Here is a 15,093-nt window from a genome sequence, read left to right on the forward strand (position 1 = left end):
CTGTTTTAGAGCAGTTTTCGCTTTGGTACAAAATAGAGCCACTCGCTGTGTCTCCTCTTTTTTTAAAACTCATTTTGATTGCAATTCAACTCTACTTGGGGCGGATCTCTCATGGGTCCGGACAGGGATGGCCTCAATGCGCATGTGCACAGTCAGCAATTTGCTAACGCAAGAAACACAGTCTGTAGCCAGCATTGTGGAAAAGCGTCGAAAGAAAATACATTTGAAATACGGGAAACATTAATACGTTTTGAAAATAAATAAAGCAATATGGCTGTTCGGGTGGAAAATGGACGATAGTGAAAATGCCATGGATACCACAGTCGTGTTCCGGAATTTAAACTGGCGATAAAGAATCTGGAGAAGCTACACGACCTGTCTGCAGAAACAGGAAAAACTACATATCGTAAATACACAGAGCTGCTACGGGTAGTTTGATACCGGACTAGTTATATTTATAACCAATGTGGACGTCGTACGCGAATTGATTGTGTGAAGCTGAGTTACTGCAGAATTTCCATCCGAGAAACAGCAAGCGGCCTGGAAACGCAATTGATAACCAAGCTTCTGGTGGATATACACAAACTTCCAAGTACAGTGCTGAGGCATACAATAATGAGACATTTCAGAGCAGCTGTGTACTGTTGTTATTGCCAACACTAAATGCATACTTTCATTGGAATTGGCGACACTTGAAACAGCTGAGAGAACTTTAACTTGACATTAATTAGTTAATTAATTCATCCAGCCACCTACTGGAGCTGGAGTAGCGCGAGGTGTTCGCACACAGAACAACATAAGTCGCGGTATTATGGTATTTATTGTCAATTAAGTATCTATTAGACATGACATCAGTTCAGTTAGTCATATTTAATTTATAGGCTTGGTTGTTTAGTGTTTGGGATTCCAGAAAGTAAGCCAATGGAACAAGGTCTGAAGTGAGACAATTAAGGCGTTATAAAAATATTGACGTTGTATTTTCTACCAAACCGTACTCTCTGCTTTACATAAGCGAAACACAACAAAGTGATTGAAGGTAAAAAACCGAAATGAAAATGTGTAAACTGTGCTGGGGAGATTTGAAAACTTAAACAGCTGAAGTGTTTTTTTTTTTTTTTTTTTTTTTTTTTTTTTAATCTTTCTGTACATACAGACTATATAAACACTGTCAGTTTTCTTTTATAATACATTGCGTGGGGGTGAGTGAACTGGTTGATTTGGTAATATAATGGCCCGAAATCAGGAGAACGGACTGCAGGCCGACTCACAGAATTTGAGAGGGACCAGTGAAAACCTTTCGGAAAGAGATAACAGCTCCATCGGATCCGATTCGGAGATCAACGGTTTCACCACAGAGAAACATACTGATAAATACGGGTTCATCGGAGGGGCGCAGCAGCACACGGAGGAATCGTGAGTGTCTAAACCCTTTTTTAAAAGAGGAATTGACTTGATTTTGTATTAAAATATATATATATATCAACTGGTTTAAAAGCAGTATACTCCTTAGTGATAGGAAAAAGTAAAGTTTTTCTGGAATTCTGTAGTGACGAGCAGGTTACAGCTATGTTAGGAATGTTAAGTATTACCAAAGTCTATGGCATAATGTGTTTCTGGCACAAAGTGCATGTGGTGTACAATAACGAACATTTATTTTGCAACACACAGCCTTAAGCAGTGTTTAGTTTTCTTTTAGGAGTGCTACTCAAGTCATGTGTCTGTGTACGAAAATAAACAGAGACCAAAATTAATATGCACTTACAACTTCACACCTTTCTCAAGTTGTTCAGCTGTGATGTGGTCAAAGTAACAGTAAGCAGACAATTAGGATTGACCACCATGGAAACTGAAGGATACATTGTACTACTTGTCCACATTCAACCTGAACAAGAACATACTGCAAACATGTTATATGCTTCAGCAGAATTAAGAACAAACACAAATGACAGCAAAATTTAATTACTTCTGCCATGGGCTTTCCAGATCCTGCAATAACAGTACACAGCTGGTTTCAATAAAGAAACCTCACAAAGGCTTCCCTCCACAGCACTGCACAGTCTGATGCTGGATTCTCTTGAAATCGAACTTTTTAAATTAAAGAAAGTCCAAATTGCTAATTGCAATACTGCAGGTGAAGCAAGTGTTCTTTGAGAACAGTTGTCTTGCTAGCAGATGCAAAAACCTGAATTCTTTTTCGGATTGTATCTCCTCATACACTTTGTGCATTACAAAGGGATGCATGTTACATCCGATTTGAAAGAAACCCAAAGACAACATTGCACCAACATGGAGAGTGTTTAATAGTGCTGTACCTTCAGGATTGTTTCAAAGTTAAGAAAACTTATTGGCATGAACAGTCAACATTAAAAGAGAATCCTGATGCTAATTATGCAGTATGGAAATGGGTTATAATGAGGGCTAATTCAGTAACTTATCGGACATCAAAGTTATGACCACATCATGTGTTCATAAGTTTGCTTGCCTTGCCTTCCAGGAAGTCTTTTACTCCTTTAACTCCTTGGTCATTTCACCCAAGCAATGCCTTCTGAGTCCTACTGTGCACTCTGTCTGTGCTGGTCAGTATTTCAGAATGTGAACGCTGTAAAAATGAGGTTATGACACAATGCTGTTGGAATGTGATATAGGCTGTATGTTTATATTTTTTATTATGTGCTTGGGCACTGTTCCAGCTCCAGATTGTAAAAGTTTGTTGCCAAGCAATTTTTATTGCCTTTGGCAAGGAAAACCCTTTTTAACCAAGGCATTGGGGTCTATTCAATAGATCTAAAGAGTTATTAAATATTACCAGAAATATCACCAAGTCAAGAAGGGAAAACCCAGATCTCAAACCATGTGAGTGAGTCTTCAGTGGAATTTAAATTTTAAAGTAAAATAAAATTTGGCCCTGATGTAATATTTAAACTGCGTTGGTTTTGTAGATCCCTCACTGTTTAGATCAGTTGAAAAGACAGCCTTGTCTCTTTGTGCTTGTGTTGTATTCCTGTTTTTAAACATTTTCTTCTGCTTCCGTTTGTATCACAGTTATTTTTAGACATGCCTAAAAATATTCAACGCACATACAGTTCTAGCCATCAGATATTCACTTTAGTCTAGTTAGAGGTTAGTGCTAATTAAATGATTGTGTACCTCTTGTGCAGTTTAATTCAATGATGTGAAAGAAAGTCAATGTTATAGCAAACATGCCTTTGGGGGGAAAAAAAAAACTGGTACCAGACATGAAAAGCCCACGTTTAAACTTAGAACCTGAACGTGAGGTTCAGTACATAGCAAATCTTAAGGTAACAAATACATTTCGAAAATGCAGATGGAACAAAACCACAAACCCACAATTTTCCTCATCATTCCACTCCAAACTTTCATCAGCTGTAACCCTTTTAAAGGGTTGGAAAACACAATGTCATTTGACATGAATCCGAGGGCTATATCGAGGTAACAGAGGTGCGTTAAGCTTCTTAAAGGTTCCAGGATGTGATGACTGAAACCAGAAAATGATAGAGAACATAAACAACAATATTACAGAAGATGGCGTTCTCATTTCATAACCAAGTTGCTCTGTAGTGAAAACTGATTTGGAAAATGTTCCCCCAGAAAAAAAAATAATGAGAGAATCTCTGATTCAAGGAAAAGCTGCAAAGGTACAAATGCAATGAACTAAAGAGAATTTACTTTATGACTTGGGGCTCAGATATGTGCTGTACAAGAGCATAGAACTGTGAAGAACATCCTGATGAGTTGCATTTGTTAGATTCACAGCATCTGTTTTGCCTCGTTAAACATTTGCGTTTGACAAGCATTGGAAAAGAGATGAAAATCTTTAGGTGCTGTTTCAGTTACATTTAAAAAGACAAGATGCCTTTAAAAAAAAAATATATATAATATATAAATTTGTGCATAATAAAAACAAGCACATTTTCTTTCACTTTTTTTGTATTCTTGGCTTTGCAGTGTTTGTTCCACATGAATGAATCTCCTGCAACAAGCTTGTTTCCCCTTTGTGGTTCATGAAAGCTATGTTTGTTTTTTAAACACGGTGTCCCACAATCACACTTGATTTCACACTTCCTTTAGCCTTCAGTGCAGCATTGTTTAACATGAAGCATTGTTGTCCAGTTTGTTTTATATTCCCTCATTGCAGTTTTAGCTCTACAAGCTTTCTGTCACCGTTAAACTGTTTGCCACCATGAGACAGAATTCTGCTGCTACTACTACTACTTGCAGCAATAGGAGGTTATACACTGCATTAGATCTACTGTAGCTCACAAAGCAAGGAATGGGGACCTTTCCAAATGTTTCTGGTTTGTAATACAGTACTAATATTTTCACCACAAAATAAAACTAAACATCTATTGAGTGAAGTTAAAAAACTGTGCATGCACACAGAGTCCTCATAATTGCACAGTACCAGAAAGGTTAAGATATGTACAAATTCAACAGTGTAACAAACTGTAACCAATTGCAATCTGAAACCGTTGTAGGAGTGTATGTTTGAAGATTGGTGTAAAATCAAGGCAGTTATTGTATTCACCATCTAGTGTGACTGGCAGAGTGATGGACAGACAGAATCGGTGCATAAGGGAACTGATTTTTATTTATTCATTATTATTTATGAGGACCCAAAAAACGCAACTGCATAGTTTCAAACATTAAAGGTTTGTTATCCTGTATTGTCCTATCCATCCTCTGTTACAATATAAAGTACAGAATGTAGATTGTACTGCCAAACATTGGGAAGTTCCTGTTTTCTAGAGTCCCTTGGCAGGCTTTGTTTCCATAACTAATTTAATCCTGAGGGAGTGAAAAGGCTGCTCTTATACCTCGGATATGCACTGCAGGGCTGGGGAGAAAGCAGGCAGAGAGCCTGGAGCTGTTTACACATACATTGAGTTTCTCTTTACCTATAGCTTACCTATCAGGTGTGTAAACAGTTCAGCATTCTTAATCCTTGTTAGTGTAAAGAGGTTGTTCTGCACTGTTCAGTTAATCATAACCAGTGATCCTAGGAATCGGTTTGCTTCGATAAAACAGGGATTTTCAGTGCTGTCAGAGAATTTTTGGTTTTATGCTTGGGGTGGTGCAAAACTTAGGAAAGAAAACAGAGATGGAAATAGAGAGAAAGTAATTGGTGTTAGATCTCGAGGTGAAGTTAGTTGAATCAAATGTGGTGAAAATTGATTTTCCAGTCTCCATTTCATTTGGAACAGCAGATGATACACATACTGTAGTTTGGCAGTCAAATACTGTTTTATAAATGAGATAATCTGCATCTGCCATAGAAACTACACCCAACTGTTTTCAGTCATTATTGAAAGTGAACATAGTGACTGAAACCACTCGTTGTACTGCAGTCCTTCTGAATGGCAATGGATGAATAATTGAGCACAAAATCACAGTTGATTTCCCTTATTTTTTATGATTTCCCTTTTAGTACTGGTATTACATCCCCCCCTGTCTTACACATATTAGGAGATTATAAATGGTGTATAGTCCTCAGTTTTTTCCATATTATTTTTAGATTTAAGCACCAGTGTGCTGCAAGCTTACAGGGCTTACAATACAAGCCACAAAGAGGAGGCTGAATGGTTTTGTTTGTGCTGCAGTACAGAGTTCATTATTTACTGTAATGTTTGCAGCTATTTGAATCCCCTGAGAGAGACTCTGTTACAGAGCCTTGCTGAGTTTGCAGCGCTGCCTCTGCAAACCCAGTTCTGTTCTAATAGCACATTGTAGACAGGCAACTGACGACAATTGCACTGGGGAAAACCACTCCCTTTTTAAAGAAGATGTTTCTGTAATTATCAACAGGTATTACTTCTCAGATTATACATTTAATAGGTTTAATGTTTGATCTTTTAGGGATAGTGCACATTTGCATCATAAGAACATAGTTTACAAATGAGAGGAGACCATTCAGCCCATCTACAGTATACTTGTGTTGGTAGCAGCTGATTTGATATTAAAACTTAAGTTGGGTCTTAAAGGGTCCCAGTGATGCAGCATCAGTGAGCTAGTATTCCCATTCTATCCCCTCACCGCTCTGTAACAAAGTTATTTCTACCATCTGTCCTAAGTCTGTCTCCATTTAATTAATTTTCAACTGTGTTTTATGGGTTTTAGGGTTAACTTTGTCCAGGAGTTTGCAGCACACACACTTTGACATAAACATCAGTTTCTAGTATGAAGCGGGATGTTTGTTTCTAATACTGAAAACATCTCTGATCTTTATTTTCACATCTTTGAAACAGGGATTCCATCATAACCACAAAAAAATAAAATAAAAGAAAAAATAAACCTGATTCTCACAGAATTTAAAGTTATTACTGCTGGATTTCATTTACTTACTGCAGATCAATACAGAGTACATGGAAAGAGAACTTCGCTCAAAACAGCAGACCAGTGCATGGGAATGATTGCTTTGATTCAGCTACAGAAAGGCATTTATTGTACACCGCGGAAGGGAGGGAATGGTGACCTGCTTTTTAATGACTCCTGCAAAGCGATGTCTCTGCCTTTGATGGGGTTTTCTGGCATTTCTAGTTCTGTTTTTAATTTCTTGCGCATTCCACTTTTCTGTAACTTTGCTTCTCTTTCGAAGCTTTGCACCTTCTTTACAAATAGAGATGTGATGCACAGAGGCTAGGGATTTGGACCTTTCCACTGTGTACGTCACACTGACAGTTATGACTGCATGACCAGTTCTTTTTATATTCCCCTAAGATTCGTATCCTAATAATTTTTAGCGCGCTAGCCCTGCAACTAGTGCCAGGAGTTTGAACAATCGGGTCCCTGGCAAATCTATTCTGAACTGATCACATTTGAGTCTGCAGGTATACCAATAGTTGTTCATGTAGGGGTGCAGGGCTAGTGTGAGTTTAAAGCTCTGCATTTTTAACCATGTTAAACTGGATCACAGGTTGCCTGTGTGTTGCTGTGGCATCACAGGGAATACTCGGATTGATAGCAGGTTGTAAGAGGAAGTGGAATTCTAATCCTGTGCTGTGTTCCTGTTTTAATAAGAATGTATTTGACTACAGTGGTTGTACAGTTCCCTGACCTACAGCTAAGAACATCAGGGACAAACTACAGCACTGAAGAAAGCACATTTACAGGAAAAAAGGGTTCATTTCAGTTTATTCTATGATGAATTCACAGTATCCCCAGTAATAACCCTAACACATTCATAGGACTGTCTGTACTAACCTGTCGCTTCAACTGCTTTGCAATGGGAGTTTTAGGGCCTCTTCACACTAGGCAGTAATTGTTAGCAATAGTTGAATAAGCAGGTGTAAAATACCAAGGAAGATTCTCTGGTCAGCCATATTGCCAGCAATATTTCCAGCTATAATGTAATTTATCATCATCCCAATGTTTTTTTTTGTTATTTTTGTCTTTTGGACTGCACACATACAAAACAAATAAACATGAAGGATATTTTATATTCACACAACAGTTAGTGAAGAGTAGTATATTTTATATATATTTTTGGTGTAAATGTGATAGTTTTTTCTATTTCACCTTCACAGCATGTGAAACTTGCTAAAACAGCTTCAGTCTTGGTCAGCATCGTGTTTAAGTTATATATGAAATTGCTAGAGCCATTGCCAGCAATGTTGCTGTTACTTTGCCTTTTTGTTATTGTCTTTCTATTATCCCTGTGTTTTGCTTGCAAAGTGAAATCGTGGCGGCAAGCAGGTTTCAAGGGTGAGGAAGATTGTGAGTGCACAGAAGGCTAAACTATGGAAATATGTAGTAAACAGACACCAAGGAATTGGAGTTCAGTATTGCATAGAAATAAACTGCAGATTATGCCAGAAGTCTCCTTTTTTTTTTTTAAAGTTTTGATGGGGGAGGGGAGTGAGCCTTGAATAGTGCATGAGAATTAGCCAGGATAATTAGCCTGACTGTCTTGAGGCCTGTTTTGGATTGTGTGAGACATGTAGGTTAGCCAGTGAGCAGTAAGGAGATTGTATTGAGGGTAGACAGAAAAGCTATAAATACTGAGAGGGACTAATGCTATTACAGCATGCGTGAGACAGAGACAGGGACAGGCAGATTTTAGCTATTGGATTTCACTTGTCTGGTCAAGCTGTGGTATAACTTCAGAGGGGTTTAATTCCATCTCATTGTAACCAGAGACTTTAACATAGTCGTGTTGTAATAAGGAGCCTAATTAACATGGAATGGAATCCCTGATAATTGTGTGATATATAAAAAAAGCTGCATCTCCCTCTTGCAGGTCAGTTTGTCATGATGGGTAAGGTCTTTAATAGAGGGCTGTAGGTTCTTGGTTGGTATGTGCTGGGTATCCAGTATATATTTAACTGTGTTAGAAGTGTCAGAATATATTAACCTATAACTTTGCATTCTGGAATTTTCCTAAACAAAGTGGCAAATAAATCCCTACCTGAACGAGAGGATCAAGCACTGAGGGTTTTTTTTTTTTTTTTTTTTTTTCTCCTATGTGATCAGGATTTGAAAGCTTCTAAGCACTTGCATTTGTCACCCGTCTCAGATTTCTTTCTGGTGTATTGGACTCAGTAAAGGGATGCAGTCATTTTTCTAGAGCATCAGTGTTTTTGCGAGAGGGAGTATGATTTGGATACCCTGTGATGCTTGTAAGACAAATCCTCTTTCATGTCGCATGCTCCTGGTTAAAAGTTGAAGTATGTGAATAAAAATATCAAAACAAGCTGTTAATTGTGTTAAATATATTGACTCTACTAGCAATAGTCTCTTGTAACCCTGTAATACACATCTAAACAGAGTTGGATCTACTGTAAATACTACCAAACCTTATGTTGTTTTTAACTTGGGGTGATTTACTATGAAATAAATCGCTTCACATGCATTTTATATTTGTTTTTTTTAGATTTTCTTTACTATCCTGTTGGGATGAAGCCAGTCTGTGTAATCAGAAGTGCTGAAACCAACAGCCTTCCTCATTCCATTGAATTAATGTGACAATGTAACCCTTCAACTCCCCACATTCATGTAGAGTAGATGGAGATAGCAGAGTTGAACATTGTCACATGATCAGAAAGGAATAAGGAAAGAGAAAGGTGGTTAGACAACTCCAGACAGACTCCAAAGAAAAATCAATGGCAGAAATGAAAGTGAAACTTGGTATAGGAGCAAAAGAGTCCAGAATGACTTGAAAGGATTATAAATATCATTACATACATACTGGAGCTACTTATTTTAACATCTTAGACAATATAATTACAATATAATGAGGTCATCTAAATATCGGGTTTATTCATTTTCAGATGAGGGTACTTTTATGGGCCCCTTGTTTAGATAAAACTGACAGCCACGATGGTCTGATTCTATATCTGAGTTAGTTTAGGAAGCTTGGGGGCTTGATCATTCTCTACAGTAAGTATGCGTTTTTCTGGTTTTGTAATATTGCTTTAATTCCTTTCAAAGGAACACGATTCTGACCAGTTTCTCGGATCCAGCTATCAGGGTGACTGCAGTTCAGCTGACCCACATGGACAACCAGCAAAACCTTTCAAATGTGTTAAACTCTGACCACCATGTGTTTTTCATTCATGTCAGTGCTGTTGGTATGGATTTGCATACTAATTCTCAACTACTTTCTAATGGCCAGTCCTAATGTCTGTTACACTCACATTGGGTAGCTGCATTCAGGAATCTGATCGTAGTGGACATCCTGTCAGGATATAAAAGGACAGCCACCACCATTCTAATCCTTATGAAAATCCTCATGTTAATTCGTAAACAAGCAAGTATGTGACTTGTGGAAAACAGTCCAGCAATCAGACTTGTGAGGATACAAATCTTTGACTTTTCAGTGAAGCTGAAGTTTGTTCACAATGTTTGTTAATTTAAGGTACAAGAGATATGTGTCCTGTAAGAGTGATGCTAACTTTCTTATTTTTGCAATGAGGTGCACGAAACGGTTTAAAATGTACTGACAGGCTGGATCTGCTACTTCCAAGTTGTGATGCTTGAGTTGCTCAGTAATGTATTTTAAGAAGAAACAGTTTGAACAACCGTTCAATTCTTTATGTACCTTAAGGGATTAATCCACTGTCATTCGCTGCTGATTCTTTGAATTAATCATCTAGGATTCTAATATAAACATTGAAACTTTCTAATGCTTCTATTTCATTTTTATAGGAAAATGACACAAGTTCATTTGTCGTAGGTGTCTCCTTAGAAGAAATGTAATCTATTGCAGATTAGGTGTAGCTGAGCTGTGTGAAATGACACCTCTTACAGTATATTAATAGACACCCTACACACAACGTAGTATCTTATTATACATAACTGGATGATTAACACGGTAATATCTGTACACAGGGTAAAAGGTACTGGAACCTCAAAAATCCGTACCGTAACAGTGATTGGTTGATTTCTCATACAGAATGTGATTTATAATACTTTTTTTTTAGTGGTTTAATTAAAGAGAATTCACAAGTTGCTGTCATGTTTAAGCAGTCATTAAAATGGTTAATTGACCCACTGAAAATCACATGCTCGACAAATAGCAAGTGACACAATAAGCCCCCTTTGGTCAGGCTGAAATCCTGCTAAAGGGATTTTTGTTAATTACTGTAGAAGGTGGTTCTTAAACATGTCCTAACGTATCTTTTTATTGTTAAATATTAAACCGCAGCATAAGGGAGACCTTCAATATGGAATATACAGCCTGATCCGTCCTGGTCTGGTCTCTGAGCTGAATAGGGAAGTGTTCCGCTTTTGAGACTCTGGCAACAACCACAATCTTGCTTTGTATCCAGTGCCTTTTCACAAGAGGCTGGGGAAGTTTAAATGAAAGCCAGAAAGCATACTGTACAATAGTTCAGCCACATATTAACAATGCTGTTTTAATTCCACATCCTGGTTCAGTCCTACACTCAAATATAATTCAGGTTTACTAAAACTCATTCATATTTTAGAAATTATTATTTGTCTTTATTCTTCACTTTCCTTAGAAGTGTGTCATCTCTGCAGTGAATTGCAGTGGGGTTGTTATCTCTGATTAAAATCAACAAATACATAAACCAGTTTCCACAGCGGCTGCTCACGTTAGAATTAAGGATAGGTCACGTTTACAAGACGAGGTGTATTTACTAGTTTTGCAATATAGTTTTATTGTCAGTAAGGCCGGAGTTTAAGGCCCTGGTTTATTGGCGTAAAAAAATGTCATCCACTCTTATTTCAAGTGAAGGGTCACTTTCAAAAATTTTGAAGAATTTCCATTAATTTGGAGTATAATCGATATATATATATATAATATATATATATATATATATATATATATATAATATATATAGTTCATTCAAGCGCTAAATAGCACATGAAGCAGCATTATAATCGCCTTTTGTTTTGATGCATTTTGTAGTGTACTGGAAACACACAGATTTGAGATTAAAACTTGACCTTCTTGTATACCAGAGGCTCTCTTGGGCAGTTCGAGGGAGGCTCGCGGTGAAACGCTGGGTGACGCACATTTTATAGCTCGAATGAACTGAAGAAAAAGTAAGCACAAAGAGAGAGTACAAATAAACAACATGTTTATTATTTTTGTTCTCTGTATTCATTTGTGTTAATTATTCTTTCTTCTCTCTCTCTCTCTCCTATTGTTTTTGCGCCTGCATGTTCGCTGCAAGGGTATTTCGTCACTTGTTGACTTTGTACACCGCTCGCTGGCACATGCGTATTTCGATCAGTGAGTCGGATGTGCAGTTGAAAGTAAATTTCATAGTTTTTTTTGATGAAATAAGTGCACATTCGTTTCGTGGACACAGTTGCATTGAGCAAACCTTCCACAAGTAATAAATTAACGTATGAGGCTTTAAAACAGACTGGGAGAAAGTTTGCTTTCACAGTAAACTATGTAAACCTGTGTTTCCTCTGCAACAAACCGCTTACACACTGTACTGTAGTCTGTACAAGGCGAGCAACCTCAAACATCATTAGGAAACAAATCGCAAACAAATGTTCGTCTGAATTTTATCGTCCTGGACCATATTTCCGTAGAAACATGCTGGTCTCTTTAAAAGCACACCTCAGCAGTCAGCAGGTGCTCCTTTCGGCGTTCAATAAAGAAGCTGGCGTAATGACTCAAGCGAGTTTTGTATGGCATGGAATATTGCTTGTGCCAAACGTCTTTGTTCAGATGAATGAATGTTTTTATAAAATTGGAGTGTTGGCGCTAGACTAGAGAATGCGTGTTTAAATGTTATATTGCAGGTCTGAAATTAATACATTTCTTACGTCTCTTACTGTAATCGCTTTCAAAATAAATAGTGCATTTGTCACCCCCCAAAGCTGTCAGAAGTATTTAATACAGCGGCAGTCATACAAAACAAATTGTGTGTGTGTTTTTTTAAAACCCAGCATTCAGATCTTTGAGGGAAGAGCTTGTCAAAGTATCTTTCCAATAATGTATGTGGTGTTTTGTTTGAAATCAGGTCAGTTATTGTATTTTGCTTCATAACTGAATATATTTTAAGTGTGTAACACATGCAGTATAAACAGAAATGATGAAAAAACACCAGTGTATTATACACTGTAGATCTACAGTACAGTACCAGTTACACAGTAACTGTAAGGCTCTGAAATGTTCTATCCCTAGTTCTTGTGTATTTTGCTGTTGAGATAGTCGAACAGCTACTCTACTGCACAGCATATTTAAAATGTCTTGCTCGCAAGCATGTCATGTTTTACGGTATGTGTCTTGCGGCTGTTGACCTTATGGAAATTGTGGTATGCGTCTCGTAGGACCAGGAAGCTTGGCCCCTGTTTTATACAGTAGTAAGCAGAATTTTTTTTTTTTTATCCATACAGTGTTGATGTTTGGTTTCTATTTTTTCCCCAAAGCGTCACAGGCCTGAAGTCAATTGGTTTCTGAGGTTGATTTGTAAAAGTCTCAAACTCCGATTGATGCGAGTTCTCATGCAGTAGGTATGGGAACATGTCAACTGAAGGCTGCCCTGTTACCATGGATACTGGACTGCTTCTGGCTAGGAGTGTAAACAAAGTAGGGCATGGAGAAGGAACCAAAGCTAAATGCAACCCATATACACTAACTCGCCAGAGGTGTGTTGTGGCAGAGCACAGCTCTGCCCTTTAGAAATTGGCAGGGATGGGGTTAAATTCCCCTACCTGCCTGGGTTCATTGTGTTCAGGTGGCTAGGGTTGATTAGATGATTAGCTTAATTAATGATCAATCAGCGCTTGGCCACCTGACATAAAAGGAGGCCTCTGCTTCCCATTAGGAGGAGGGAGCTGAGGAAGCAGATTGGTGGTTTTTTTTGTTTTGTGATTTTTGAAACCAGTGAAGGCATCGCCCAGCCTGGAAACCTTAATTTTGTAAGTTTTGCTTTTTATCTTTCTTTCCTTGTGTTTAAATCCCTTTGTTTTGGACCTTGTGCCCTTTTATTTTTGTGTTTATTTATAATAAAAGTATATTTTTTTGAACTGCAGTCGGGCTCTGGGCCTCTATCCACTCGCCAGCCTGTCACATGTGTCTTGTCTAGAGTTGAAGGTTTCTGTGATTTTTGGACTCCTGTAGCACATCTGTTGCTTGAATGGCATCCACGATCATGCCCCTTGAAAGTCGTTGACATTCTTCTGCTTTTCCGAAGTGCAAAGTTGTTGCTAAATACACCAATATAGTTTTAATGGATTACATGCAATCTAGGGGATTTTTTTTATATTCTCAGATATTTTTGGGCCGGTGTCAACTAAACAAGCATAGATTATACACTAGACAAGTCAAGTAGCGTTAGTAGAATAACTGTTCTCTGTCCTGTGTTAAAGCCAGCATTTCCCCTATGAGCCACTGAGAAAAGAGACTTCTGTCCGACCGTTCGTGTGCTAGCCAGCATTTGCACAGAGAATTCAGCTTTAGAACAGTGCTTCTGGTTTTATTAAATCCTCTTTGTTCATGGTTTTTAATTGATTTTTTTTTTTGTTTTGTTTTGTTTAACGGTTGTGGGAACTCTATGGGATTTAAGAAGTTGCCCTGCCAAAACTTTGAAAAACATCTGTGCATTATAAAATAGATCCACAAATGGGAAACTTGGCATGGTACAATTATGCTCTCAGTGACCAAAGGGGATATCCAGTAAAAATGAGCCAGTCAGAGTGTCGGGCCCTATCTGCAAGTTCCTCATTTTGATAAAAAAAAAAAAAAAAAATTTAAACTGTCATTTCTGATTTTTAAAAAAAAAAAAAAAAAAAAAAAAACTGTCATTAATGTTCTGGTAACAGTAGTATATAGCAGGTGGCGGATGAGATAATGAAGGATGTCAGATTGCATTGCAGATAGGCCTGGTTCACACAAAGCTAGAGTTAATGAGAAAGTTCCTTTTTGAACTTCCGTTTTTCAAATTCTTATTAGGACTCTACACTTGGGAATCATTTCTTAAAAATAAACCAACGTCCGTTGGGTTTCTGCACACTTAATTCTGCTGTAATGTCAATCAGCAATGGTTTATATACTGTAGTATTGCAAACGGCGCTGAAGGTTTTACTGGAGATCTCTAGTACTGTAAAGCCGTTCTAGAAGCCGAGTTTTCTTTTCCGAGTTCTTTCTCACTAAGCAGAGCTGCTTTTGTAACGCGCCTGTGAATGCTGGAAAGGCTTTTAGGCCTACTCAAATCTGTAGGCCCAGAATCCTTCTTGCAACATTAACATAAATATTGTGCTTTTTAAAAAGCATTTCCCTTCGTTACACATTCTCTTTCGCACAATACCTACTGAGGTTACAGCATATCGTATATCGGTAATAATGAGAACCATTACCGTTAAACGATAAGAAAATGTTTTGTGTAAATGCTTGCCTTGTTGATTACAGCGGTCTATTAATAGGCTGAGACAGAATCATCCCGCCTGCCAGCTTAAAATAAGATTAGTGACCCATCCCCCAGATAAAAAAAGAACCTGGTGCATCCTTCAGTTGAGGTTTCTGTGTGTTACAATTATAGTTTAGGAAGCCCAGCCTCGCCTCAGCTGTTAAACAATGCCTCCAGTCATGTGATCCAGGATGCCTTCTGTTGTGATGTAATTAGGGGAATGACAAAGCTATAGGTCTGCCAG

General features: G+C 37.9%; 1 protein-coding gene across 1 annotated transcript in view; it reads left to right on the top strand.

The window, feature by feature from the left end:
- Positions 1 to 100: 100 nt before the first annotated feature.
- The window catches only part of LOC121297139 (TBC1 domain family member 10A-like), a 32,347-nt gene continuing 17,354 nt past the window's right edge, over positions 101 to 15,093 (top strand). The window contains exon 1 of the mRNA XM_041223215.1: positions 101 to 1,413. Within this exon, the coding sequence (XP_041079149.1) occupies positions 1,229 to 1,413 (185 nt within the window). The 5' untranslated portion in view covers positions 101 to 1,228. The remainder of the gene's footprint in view (positions 1,414 to 15,093) is intronic.

This window comes from Polyodon spathula, chromosome 22 (assembly GCF_017654505.1).
Source record: "Polyodon spathula isolate WHYD16114869_AA chromosome 22, ASM1765450v1, whole genome shotgun sequence".
NCBI lineage: Eukaryota > Metazoa > Chordata > Actinopteri > Acipenseriformes > Polyodontidae > Polyodon > Polyodon spathula.